Raw genomic sequence first — 14,443 nt, forward strand, 5'->3', positions numbered from 1 at the left:
GACGTTAAACTATATATTTCTCTACCGCCATGAATACTCCAGGACGCAACAATATGTATGTATGTATGTATATATATATATATACACACACGCGCGCGCGCGCGCGCACACACGCATATACATCATACACCCCTAATGCATACATACAATTGTCGTATAAATATATCTCGAGTAAAAGCCTATACCCGCATGGGCTTCGGTGAGCATGTTGTAGTTACACATGTGACGCCTGAGGATGATGCGCAAGTTAAGAAATAAATTCAGGTCTTTTGCCAGCAAATAAATAAAGTCGACAAGGTTCAATCAACAAAAAATGAAACTATCCATGAAAATCCCGATGAGGGACACGTTGAAAGGAAATCTCGAACCAGCGGGGACCTCAAATATCCAAAAATGCCTTCCAAAATTCTCAAATGCCAATAAAAATCCAAATTTCCAAGAGTCGCCTCAAAATCAATATATTTAAAATAAAATAAATCATCAAACACTAAAAGAAAAATATCCATCCACCCTCCGCAATAATTTATCGGGAGTGAAAAAACTAAAAATCACTTCAGCTCACATAGAGCTAATGTCTGGTCGAAAATATTACTAGATTCATTCGCAATGTCTCTTGACAGTAAGGACATGGCACATGTCCTCTAACTAGTGGTTTCATCTCCAAATGGCACCATAGGTAAACGGTTATGACCGGGGCCCTCTGAACCATGTGATTTTGTTGTCAAATGACACCACGAAATTACGGTCATGGTTAGAGCTCGTATGCTTTCCAAAGGTTTCAAATCCTTGAGATATGAATCAATAGAATATAATCGATAGGGCATAAAGCCCTCTATTAGCTAAGGTAGATTCAGATTTGTCCCTTTAGACAAATATTCACCCAAGCCTATAAAGTACCCTTAGAAGAAGCAACTCATGGATGTCGATAAGGATCCTTCTGTTAGGTAGATCAACTGCCTCCTCAGACTAAGTAGACTAGAGATCATGATAACCTGGAACGACAAAACCACATGATCTTAATCGGGCTCATCATCATTCCCCCCACCATCCGTTTTAAGTAAAAGATGGTGAAATTTTTAATTTTAAATATCAAATTCTCAAATACTTAAACCATGTTGGTACTACACGCCAGATGCTTCGTACCGGTTTGTCGACTAGCCTTAATTGAAAGTTCTCTCTCATTATCAAGAGGGTAATTAATTATAGGGGCATGTGCTTATAGGAAACCAGAACTCAAATCATAAAGTCCTTGCAAAATGAGGACTAAATCTCTGAGTAGTGTCATATTTAAAAAAACTCAATTAGTCTTCTGAAAATTTGCCTCGAATCCTACTTGTTAAAACTCTCCTCGACGACTCGAAAAGAAAGAAACAGGGCCGCAAAGAGACCGGGGTGAGAATTTTTGGAGCCCACACTCTCTAAGAAGCTCTATAAAGCTCATTTAAGATTTAATAATATACACACTTAAGACTAGATAATATACTAATTTTAAAATTAATAATAGATTTTTTTTAATAATTTAAATATTTAATTATTTTTTTTTTAATTTTTTTATAAAAATTAAATAGATATTAAATAAATAAATTGATTCGATAAAACTAATTTTAGTTCTCCATAATAATCAAATTAATCATTAAATAGTATCTCAAAAAATAATTAAACATAATAACATTTATTAATTAAATTAAATAACAAATGATGTTGATTTTGTTAATAATATTTTTTTTTAATTAATTAGTATTATTCCACCCATCCCCCTCACTCCTAACCTAAAGCTGCCCAATTGCCCGAATCCCCATAAATATAATATCCAAAAGGACCCAAGCCCTCATCCCCACTACCCTCTGCCCACCCACAAAAAACATCACCCCTCAAAACTCCACGTTAAGTTATAGCGCATAGCACGCAACACGACACATGTCATTTTAAATATAGTGCGTAATATAAAATAATTTTCAATCAAATAAAATTGATGACAAACTATTTGCTCTTAGATAACAAAAAGATGCTAGATCGACATCAGAGCTACACCAATACTATGTCAACTAGAATAAAAAACTAAAAGAAATTATAGTGACCGAAACTAAAGAAGAAATTAATGGTCAACTTTGATTTTTTCATTAACCCCTTCATTAACAAAATCAAAAATAAATAATGCAAACAAAGCTCAGTCGTTACCTCTCCTATGAAGATGTCGTCATTCATTTGTTCAAAAACATGGGAAGATCTGCTCAAAGAGAAGCTACAACTAATCACTCAATGTGCCTGTAGTTCAATCGAAGCTGCAACTAATCACTCGACGCCCTTACCTCCATTGACAAAATTAAAATTAATAATGCAAACAAAGCTCAGCCCTTACCACTCTTATGAAAACATCATTACTTATTTCAAAGATCTATTCAAAAAAAAAGGTTAAAGCCACATGCTTGTAGGAGTTGTAAAAACTTTAAGAACCTATTGAAATTGTAGGAACCACCGATCGCTAGACAGACACCACGCAACTCAATCTTAAACCTACAAACACCAAAAGCCACACGACCTCCTCTGTTGTATGCATGGAATTTGATATTAGGTTGTGGCTCAGTATATTAGGGCTTAGTATAATAACATATTAGGTATATTAATTTATAAAATAAATAATAAATTGAATAATTTTTTAAAAAAATATATAATTTTAACTTTATAATATGTTAAAATAAATTGAGCGCACTATTTGGGCTTTGTGCTAACGCTACTGCTCGTATATGATTAAAATAGCACACTCAATTACATATGACATTTCGATTTGGGTTTAATAAAAAAAATTAGATCAAACCAATAACTGAAATTCAAATAATTCATACCTCCAAACCAAGCAAACCTAATATTATTAGTTTGATTTATCCCTTTATACCAAGTAATGCAGACCCCTAAAAACTACTCTTGAGGGTATCATAAACATTTCCACACAACTTGTATCATGTTTCTAGAGTTCATGCTGCTCTTGAACCTCTAGGATTAATTTTACTACCTTCATTTTGGGCTACCAGAAACTAATCTCCACATTTAAGTTTGTTTTGATTTATTTGAGTTAAAAAAACAAAGAGGCATAAATCCAGTGTACGAAGCTTTGAATGTTGCACTTATCTTTTTACTTTATAAGAGATTTATTGTTTCTGAAAATTGCTATTTTTACAGCCTGCTCATCTTGATTTTATAATTGATCTTTGATGTGGCCTAATTAAATCTAGCAAATAGAAGTAGTTGATAATCTATATTGATGTTTTGTGTCTATATTATTTTGTTAAGAAATCATGGCATATCCATGGATGGCGATAACAATTATCTATAAGTGTTTTAGAGTGTAATTGTTTCAATATTAAAAAACTTATGTTATCTAGCTAATCATTTTTGAATGAATACAATAGGAGTTAATATTTTACTTGCCAATTTCAACCACAAAGCAGTTTTTAAGTTTATAAGTTTGCATTCGCAAGCTTCTTTTCATTTCATTTATATATTTAATTTCTTTTCATTTCTAAAATATTATTTATAGATTTTTTGTTGTGCTAAAAAATGATGAACTTTACTATTTCTTCATCTAAATTGATTTCCTTCATGAACACAAGATATTTGACTATGTTCGTTGGATTGCTTGTTTAATTGTTCATTTAGAAGCTGAACTGATAAAGTTTCATTTGCTAAGCTCAATAAGTTTCCCATTAATAAGCTTGTTAAGGCTTGTTCAACTATCTAATGAGTTGCTTGATGGCTTTGTTCCTTGATACTCAATTAATTAGTTAGCAAGTTGTGCTTATTAAAAAATACTTGATATAGTAGCTAGATAATTATGCACATTAAATTTAGCTTTTGTAAATAAATAAACACAAAAGGATGCACTTCTCATAATTAAAGCATAGCATACCAAGTCATAGATTATTCTGAAGTATATAGGTTTCAAGCAAATACCTCAAAGTTGCGATAATCAAGGATGTCAAGCCTTTCCATTATATCATGCATCTTTCCAGGAGTACCTACAAGTATGTTTGCACCTTCTTCCTTTATCTTTTTTATATCAGTTTTAATGTCCACTCCACCAACAAGAAGCACTGCCTTAGCACCAATGATTGTTAAGAAGAATGGTTCTGCAACATGGTATATTTGTGTTGATAATTCCCTTGTAGGAGAAACGATGATTCCAAGGACCTGCAAATTCCAAACATAAGTTTCAGAGGGGTAACAGTAAAAGAGCCAAAAATTCCTCTAACAATGATTCAATTTTTCAAAAATTAAAGCAGAAGTCAAAGGAAAGCCTACGCAACATAATTGGTTCTTCATTTCTTATTCTATTTTACCCCTTGGTTTCAGCACTTTCTAACTACAGATCTCTTGCATCTGTATCAACAGAGTTGAGACAACCCAGTGTTACTAAAGAAAAAACTTGCGCTGAGTTCAATGGATCAAACAAAGGCAAAGAACCTTTTCATTTAAAGTGTTGAAAATGGACAATGGACTTAATGAGCAAGCACAATGGTCTCTTTCTCTCCTAATGATCTATGATTCTATTTGTATGAGTATCCAAAGATGATTCGGCAAAGGAAGCTAGTAAGAAACTGGGAGATTATCAATGAGCTAACTATATATTTTCAGTACCAGATACTTATAATTAGGAAAAAAAATCAAACCAAAAGCTCATCAGCGATATCTCATACACAATGACTACTCCATGATATCAATTTCCTTAAAACCCTGAATTGCTCCGAATGGGAAAAAATAAAGGAAAAAAGGCAAAGACACGAGAGAGAAAGATGGCGACCTGGTGGGGTTTTGGGTGCGAGTAGGAGCGCCGAAGTATCTCAATGAAGGGCACGACAAACGCCAGCGTTTTTCCAGAGCCGGTAGCAGCGTCGACGGCGACGTCCTTATGGTTGCAGAGCAAAGGGATAGTGGCTGCCTGGACTGGCGTGCAAAACTCGAAGCCACCATCGGTTAGGGTTTCCAGTACGGGTTCAGAAAGAGGAGGGTTCAGGTCAGAGAAGCGAGTCGAGGTCAGTGCTCGCTTCGCCGCCTCGGCATCCGCCGCTGCCATCGCGCTGCGCTCTCTATGCTTTTTGGGTCTGAATTCCTCTTGGATTTAAGGATTTACGGCTCAAATCCCTCGGTTCGGCGGATTTATGGGATTTGGCCGAAGAAGCGCGCGAAAGGTAGAAAGTTACCTTCACAGTCAGCGAGCTCCTAGCGAGCTACCGTTGTTGCTTCCGATAAAAATGTCGTATTTTCTGATCCGACAGTAAGGGAAAATCGTCGAAGGAGCGAAGTCGAACAGCCACGACCACAAAGTAGCTGACGAAGCAACGCGTGCATCAACCTCCTGCGAAGTAACGACGAAAAGAGAAGCTGAAAAGCAAACCCTAGAGCCTCTAAGTTATTATTGATTAACTTAATTAATATAATTTAAAATATTACTAATTAAGTAAATTAATTAAATAATTAATAATATAATTAGTGCATAAATTAATTATCTAACTTAATTTAATTTAATAATTAGTAATATAATTAGTATTTAAATATTAATATAATTAACTTAATTAATATAACTTAAAATATATATTATTAAAAATATAATTAATATTGTAAATAATAATTAATGAGTAACTTGGTACTTAATATGTTATTAAATTCATAATGCATTATTTTTTAATTATACATTTATTTTTTTAATTATACATTTATTTTTTTAATTTATAATTATCTATTTCAGATTTAAATCTCTAACTGTCATAAATCACGAAATAAGCTACCAAATAAATTCTTGGGATTTTATAGGATTTAAGAGTTGGTATACAAAATAATTTTCAGGATTTAACACCCTCGGAATTTACTAAATTTGAATTTACAGGTTTTACTAATTCCCACTTGTTGCCAAATAGCCCCTAAATGGGCTACTAGAATAGTAAATTAACATAGTATAGTAAATCTTGAAAATTCCAATTGAGTAATTTCGAATTGAGTAAATTGGGATGGTATTTATTACATACTAAATTTTTTTTAGTAAATAGAATATGTATTTTATATCTTAATATTATTATTACGAGCTAGAACATACGTAGCAGTAGAGTGAGGATTTTTCGTCTTAGCGGTGCACGGATATGCATCACACAAATAAAGAACTAAAAAACACCAAAGTTTTTATATGGAAAATCCAATTAAAGGGAAAACCCACAGGGCCTAGCACAGTTGAAATGATCAACTAGTATTTTAATATATTATAAAGTTTAGTCTGTCTGTTAAGTTGGAGATAGTGGAATTACAAAAAAATTGATAATCGGGTAGAAAACTAGCGATGAACAGTGGTCGCGTAGAGGTCTAGCAACAGTCGGCAACTAGGCAGAAGTCTGGTGTCAATCCATGGTCAGGTGGTACTCCCGTGATGGTCAGTGGCCAAGCGGAAGTCCGGCGTCGGCTGGTGGCCGGTGCAAAAATTCGGCCTGGGTCGGTGGCCGGGCAGAAGTCTAATGTCGTTCGATGGTCGAGTGGAAATTTGGAATCGGTTAATGGCCAGGCGGAAGTCCGGCAATAGTTGGTGGTCAAGAGGATGTCCAACATCGATCGGTGGATTGGTGAAAGTCCAGCAATGGCTGGTTGCTGGTAGTGGTCAAGGAGGAGCTTGGTGGCATGAGAGATCTCATATTTATATTCATTCTTCCTCTCATTTTTTTCTTATCCCTTTTGTGACTAATGAGGGGGTCTATATATATATATATTTATCTTGACTAGTAAATAGGGAGAAGATCAAGAGCATCTTATGAGTGCTTTTGATGGATAGCTGATATTGATTTCCTTAATCATATATCACTTATCGATCATTTAATAGCTTTAATAATGTTAGAATTCAATGATCTTAGGTTCATTGGATTCTTCTCATCAAGTTGTTCGATTCAACTATAAGCATGTCACATTTGGAACTCATTCAATCATCCAATTTATGCTTTGAACTTTCTAAACATGTTTCGTGGCCTTGAATTGAACCCATTTGGGCTCAGATTGGACCGAATTATGTGTCGTTGGGTTTGCCCCTTCGAGAGTAACCAACCTTTACTTATTTTTATATATATTATTACAATAATAATAATACCCAATAATTACTCAATCACATGCCTGTATTTATTCATAATGCTTGTATTAACACTATGTTTATATTAAATTCCTCCCTTAAGTCCTAGGGTGTTACAGCTACAACGACACCCACCAACTTCAACACCTACTATCACCAACAATGAAAACATATGCTAGTTCTCATAAGATTGATGTAAGTTGTTTACACTATCTGTAACTCCTAACATCAATACCATGATTTCGTAGTCTTTAAACACTCTCCTCAATGGAATATGATCAAACAAATGCACAATGATCTTTTAAAGATAGCTCTTATGTCACATGACTCATCTAAATTCCATTGCATATTATAATCTATACTATATATATTTACTACACTATGGCTCTTCACCGGCGATGGGCATTATTTATAAATGATGATAAACATTATTGAAATCATTTTTACTTATCCAAGCCTCGTGGTTAAACATTGATATCTCTATATAATTTATATTCATTTAAAAACTTTAATATCTCTTGCAACTTCTCTTTTGAATGTTTTTATATTTGATTTTCAAACAATACTAAAATATTAAACCCTCAAGCTCTAGTTTCATGAATTTTTCAGTATGTCGCCCCCCAAAAAAAAAATCCCTTTACACCATGTTCATTGGCTCTCACCCTCTCTTTCCATCTCTATTTTTCCTATTTTCTCTCTCTCTCTCATTCTTTGAGATTTTGTTTTTTAGCCTCTATCTCTCCCTCTTTCTTATCTCTCTCTCTCTCTCTCTTCATTAGGGATGAGACTACTTTTCTCTCTCCATCTTTACATTACTAGTTTTTTTAAAATTAAAATTTTCATCAATTTATTATTTTAAAAACTCTAACTTCAAGTTTATAGGAGATTTATGTAATTAAAGCCAACAAATTACATTAGAAGAGAATTATAATATTTAAATTTAAATCAAGTAGCTTAAAATATATTATTATAAATTTTTGTATATTTTGAATATACTTTTATAATAAGAAGATGCAATTTTTTTAAATATTTATTGCTCTTAAAATATTTTTTAAGTATATTTTTTATTTAAATTAGATATGAAAATATATGGTAAAAGAGTAGTTGAAATATATTAGTATGATAATATATAGTTCAAATAAATTTGTATCAAAATTAATTTAGAAAAGCATGATAATATTTTTTTTCATTATCATAAAATTTATCTTCTTATAATAAAAAATAATAATAAAAAAATTAAAACCATAGTGTCAATTTCAAGATAAAATAAAAAAGCTTGAGGGTATTTTTTAAGTCAAAATTTTGTGCCCCCACAAATAAAAAATCCAGCCACTGTGTGTGCGTGTCTTTGTGTGTGTATTCAATATTTAAATTAATCTTAATAATTATTATTAGTTAATTAAAAATTATGATCTTAAGGTAATTGTATTTTATAAGTCTTCACAAATTTCATTTGATTGACTCGAATATATACATAATATTTGAGTTGAAAATTTTTTGGATTAAATTCAAAACCATCCAAATTTCAATTTCAACAAACTTCATATTCAAACAATTTCCCAACAAACTGAAACCCATGACACAAAAATTGATGTGATTCATGTCCAAATGAGCTCAAATCAAGAATTTAAAGCATTTTAAAAGTTTCTAATTATTTTTAAAGAACATAATAGTCTTTGAATCTTTAATGCTTATAGTCAAATTGAGCATCTTGATGAGATTAATCTAACTAGGCCAAAATCAGTCAATTATGAGGTCATTAAGACACTGAACTATTGAATAAATAATATATAGTCAATGGGATAATTAATGAGTTTTTTAATTGAAGGTTTTTTTTTAATTCTATTTAGATTTAACAAATATCTCTCTAAAAATATATAAGAGGGTTATAAAGCTGAGAGATGAACTTCAGTTCTTTGCTTAATGATCACCATCGATAACCACCATCATCAATGTATGACTACCAATATCGCCTAACTTTTGTTGTCCCACTCCCATTATGCAACTACTAACATCCAACCCTATCATCTGGCTTCCACTGTCCGACCATATATACCTAACCTTTATTATGTTGTTGCTGCTTGATGGAAATTGTATGATTATCTCCACCTTCCATAACTTCTTTATAATCTCTACAATGGACATCAAATAATCTTTATGAATTAATAGAGGGGAATAACATACTCTTACATCTTTAGTTATATAGTGAACTATTTCAACTTGGCCAAGGTCAATAATTTTTCATCTTTTTAGATTTTTCACAGACGAAATTATAGTATATCTTATAACTTTTATTTGTGTGTGTCTTGAATTCTTATACAAAGCTAAGATATTAAAAAGTTTGTATATTGCTACAAATTTTTTTAAACATAATAATTTGGTACCATATGTGGGAAGTATATCTCAATATCTTAGCAATATCATTTCAATGGTTGGTAGGTGTTATACTAGTGAAACCAAATTTTCTCATTCTCTTACTCATTAAATTAGAAATTTATCTAGTGACCATGAACATCATAATCATCCATGGGTGGAGCAAATTACATCCTCGGAGGATCATATATGCAGGGTAGAGAAGCAACAAGCTGAAACCTTTAACTAATGGATGAGGCTAACCAATAAAGAATAACATCATATTATGATGAAAGCCATCAAACATAAAATCAACACTATAATAGGGATAAATATTATGAAAATGCATGTTAATTATGCCCTCATCTTAATGTTAAAGTCCATCATCCATTACAGCCCAACCTCAAACTTTTTAACACTACTAGTTCGATTCATTTTTCTTGTGTCACTTTACCAACATGGAATCCTCTACCACCCTTAGTTGGTTTTGGATTATGGATTCTACTCATAAAATTATACATAATGAATCATGATGTCTTGTTTAGGAAGAATTTTCTATAATGAATATGAATCAACTTACTCTTCAATGCATTTTGTATGAGACTTGCGCCTTAAGAGATGAAATTCTCCTACATCCCATTCTAATGGAGTTCAAGCTACCCACTCTTGATTTGTGCGCTAGGTATTTTGATCTTTATGAGCATATTTATCATTATAGGACCATGATGCATATCTAACAAGATTTTGGTACCCTTTCTATCAATTATTCTTTACTACTCTAAAAGGCTAATTCCATAGTTAGTTCTATTTGCTCTCTGATAATACTATCCATAACACTTCCCACCATGCTTGACTTTTATTTGAATATTTAATCACCAATCAAGAATCCAGGATCTATCAAAGTAAAGGAGAATCTTTAAAAGAATACTTTCAAATATTTTCTTCAAAACTTAACAAACACTAGAAGTAGATCCCAAGTTATTACAGGGCATCTTTCTTGGAGGTATTGGCCTTGCATCTTTTTACTTATTGTTATGAGAAAAATATTTACTCTTGTAGTGACCTTATTAACAGAGTGGAAGCATAAAGTATTGTTGATGATGCTATCAATGTACATTAAAAATTATTTGAGTAATCATTTAATAATCAAAATATAGTACATAAGATGTTTATAAAAAAATATCCATGAAGAAAACATACACAAGTAAGAAATCAAACATTTTTTCAGCCAACCCAACAATAACAACAAATCACTAACCACCCCAAAAAAAAAAAAAGATAATATATACATTTGAGGGAATACATGAAACTAAATACATCTTAAGTCTATGTTATAATAGACATTCTAGAAGAGGAGAATGTCAAGTGACCCATCCATTAAAATTAAATTCAAAAAATTAAGATCAATATTATTATTTTCATTGAAGTAAGGGACACACAATTAAGGCATGCAAATAATTGAAGGAAAAAATTGAGAGGTTAGCCCAACAAAACTATCTTTGACCATTTATTTAAATTAATCTACTCAAACTAAAAATGATCCTCATAGCATGCCCGAAAGACCATATTTTACATATGGATCCACTTATCATTAATGCCAAGGTTGGTGATCCTTACTAAAATATTAAGAAAATCCTAATTAATAATGGAAGTTTGTTAATTTGTTATTTTATTTCACATTACTTAGCTTGGATTTTGCTCTATAAAAGCTCCATCCATATACCATTATATAGATTTAATAATTGTCTAATAAGAGTAGATGTAAAAAACACAAATCTTTTCACTCTAGAAGAATTTACTCAATAATTTACTCAGTTGATTACTTTATCATAATTAAGTAAGAGTTAGCCAATATGCTATATTTGGGAGACCTTTTAGTCAATTTTGGCATTGTCAATTCTATGTCACATTTAAAAATAAAGTTCTTAACATATATGAAGGTTGGTGAAGTATGCAAAAATTAACAAGTAGTACAAACATATTATCTTAGACAAGATAAACCACTACTATCAGTAAGCTTGAGCATTGAGAACTCCGATCTTCAAGATGAAGATATGCTACATAGGGTGATTTCCTCTATAGAGGAATTAGTTCATGTTTCACTATTAGATGAGCGTACTATATGTAAAAGGCAAGTTGGATCTTTACTCTCTAAGGAATATATATATATATATGGCATAATCACTAATCATGGCATCCAAGCAAACATAAGAAGATTGATATCATATAAAATATGACACCTCTAAAAAAATATAGGAGGTACAATATTTAATGGGATAAATAATGACCTTATTTCATTTCTTGGCTTAATTTGAAGACAAGTATTTGCCATTATTTAGGATACTCAAATGTGCCCACAATATTGACATTTAATGGACATTTGAAAGCCAAATTAATTTTGAATAACTAAAAGCATATATAGTTTCACTACATTTATTATCAAAGCTAATCCTAAAAGAAATACTCTATTTATATCTTGTTATTTTTCCCTATGCATAATGTTAGGTGCCCATATGAGAACATTATTAGGGGCAACTCCCTCTCTATTATACCAACAAGATCGTGTCTTATATAAAGCGGCCATATCCATTGGCAGATAAAATTACTTTATTGGTAGGTTTATCCAAGAAAGATACACCCATATTTTTAAGCTTTCACCATCAATGTATATACCTAGCTTCTTCTTATGTATATTCATAAGAAATCAAAAGTTTTTTAGCCAATTAATTAAGAGATAAGTAGAATTAGAAGGATTTGATATTCATTTTACCCCCTTCCAGATATCAAGTTATATGCATTTGTTAACTTTATATTTGAATGCATCATCCATGACATAATCAAATTGCCTCTTTCCTCTTTATTTTCCTATTATATATTATATATTGGATGTGGTATATGGAAGTACCAATGCTTGGGTAGGGATCCTACTTATCTCTCCCCAAGATGATGCTTTAGAATATGGGCCTTACTTATAATTCACTATAAATAATAACATCGTGAGTAAGCACTTGTAAAATGTTTCATAATTATTATAGATTATCAAGTTCAAAATTTAATGATTCACATTGACTCTGAACTCGTAGCATCTCAAGTAGAAGGATATTTAGACACTCATAACCTACAATTAGTACAATATCCTTGCTTGGTGAAATTACTTCTATTTTACATCAATGCATATCATATTATTTACATTCATTGAGAATAGGATGCTCAAGAAGATACCCTGACTTATAGCTTCAACAATAGGAGATTTATATATTAAAAAAAATCATTTAGAATATACACTTTCCAAGTAAATGAGATTCATAAAAGATATAATCTATTTGAAGAATTAAAAAAGATCTCTTAAATAAACCCTATAATCTCTTTTTTGTAGGGAAAACTTTGGAGGCAAAAAAGACTCACTCAAAAAATTATAAGGTATGGATTCTATTGGCTTACAATAAAGTATGATGCATTAAACTTTATTTGAAAATATAATAATTAATAATTACATTCTAATCTCACTTGTGTTCCACCAATAAAACTTTTATTTATCCATAGTTTATGAGCCTTCTCTTAATGTGGGATTGACATCATTGAACCATTTTCCATTGCCATTAGACATGGAAAGTTTATTATTCTTTAAATTGATTATTTCACCATGTGGGTGGAAGCTGGACCACATAGAAAAAAATTACTATAGCAAATGCCTGATAATTTGCATGGAAGAAAATTTATTTTTTTATCTTTTTTACATAGATCATCATTACTGATGGAATAAAATTCATCGAAAGCATGTTTAGATCCTTTCGTAAACAACTTCATGTTCAATTGGTCCACATGGTTGTTTCACATCCTTAAACAAAGGGACATATGTATGTAACAAATCAAATCATTCTCAAAGGCATGTCTTTAAAGGTGGTAACAATGAGTTGATGAGCTTTCTAATGCACTCTAGGTATATTGCTCGACATTAGGAATCCCAATAGAATAAATACTTTATAATCTATGTTTTAGTATAGAGGTAATTTTTGATATCAATGTCATAAACCCCAAGGTTTAAACTTTTAATGTGTACAATAACAAGGAAAAGCTCTATTATCATATTAATCTTAAAAAAAAAAAAACACATATGATGTAGCTTTGCTCAGTAGTGCTTGCTACCATCAACGCGTAGCACATTAATTTAATTAAATAGTGAAATCCCAACCTATCTTTGTTTGAGATCTAGTCTTACAAAATCTTGAAGTTCTTGGGAAGGGACACCTACACAATAAACTTTGACCTCTTTGGAAGGAACCCTTTGTAATGGTTGTTATGGTCAAGCTGAAGCATGAGCTTGAAGATTTAGACAGGACTAACTAAAAATTTGAATATTGCTAAAAATCTTTAGAGGCATTATCAATGACTATGAGTAACTATTATATATGACTTCTACTCTATGGGCTTAGTCATGGACATGATTTTGAAAGGGCATCAACAAGCTAAATAAAAACAATCTTTGAGCATTCATCCCCATCCTAATTAAAGTACAATCAATCCTAGGGAATTTAAGTTGAAATGAGCACTTCATACATGTTAATATCATCGAAGAATATTCTGACAAACAACTTTGAATAATTTGGATATCCTTGGTGGATTTGTTTCCAAAACATTCTACCATAGGTTAAGGTTTAGTGACATCACATCATAAAAACCTAAGAAATATATAATTCAAAAAAAAAAAAAAAAAATCATGACACTCATGGTATAAAGAAGAAGGTTGACTAAAATTATAGCATATATGAGTTGATAATAAAAAGTGTCATATATAAATAAAGAAAATACATTTATGCGACATAGTTTAATCACTCTTAGTATCATCTTCTAAGTCTGGAAAAGTACCTCAAATGCTTGACTTTGAGATAGTGCTTCAATGTTTGCCCCTATCTTGTGGTGCACCAACTAAGTCCCTTTTAGAAAGCCCCATGCAACATATTTTTTTAGGTCATTGGTGCTCCAAGGATTACATCTCCA

General features: G+C 31.5%; 1 protein-coding gene across 1 annotated transcript in view; it reads right to left on the reverse strand.

Annotated features, from left to right (window-relative positions):
• LOC110096139 (DEAD-box ATP-dependent RNA helicase 18) overlaps positions 1-5,393 on the reverse strand; it is a 31,400-nt gene extending 26,007 nt beyond the window's left edge. The window contains exons 1-2 of the mRNA XM_020821915.2: positions 4,796-5,393; positions 3,949-4,185 (exon numbers count right to left, since the gene is read on the reverse strand). Coding sequence (XP_020677574.1) covers positions 3,949-4,185; positions 4,796-5,068 — 510 coding nt within the window. The 5' untranslated portion in view covers positions 5,069-5,393. The remainder of the gene's footprint in view (positions 1-3,948; positions 4,186-4,795) is intronic.
• Between the last annotated feature and the right edge of the window lie 9,050 nt (positions 5,394-14,443).

The sequence above is a fragment of the Dendrobium catenatum genome, unplaced genomic scaffold, assembly GCF_001605985.2.
Source record: "Dendrobium catenatum unplaced genomic scaffold, ASM160598v2 fragScaff_scaffold_788, whole genome shotgun sequence".
Lineage (NCBI taxonomy): Eukaryota > Viridiplantae > Streptophyta > Magnoliopsida > Asparagales > Orchidaceae > Dendrobium > Dendrobium catenatum.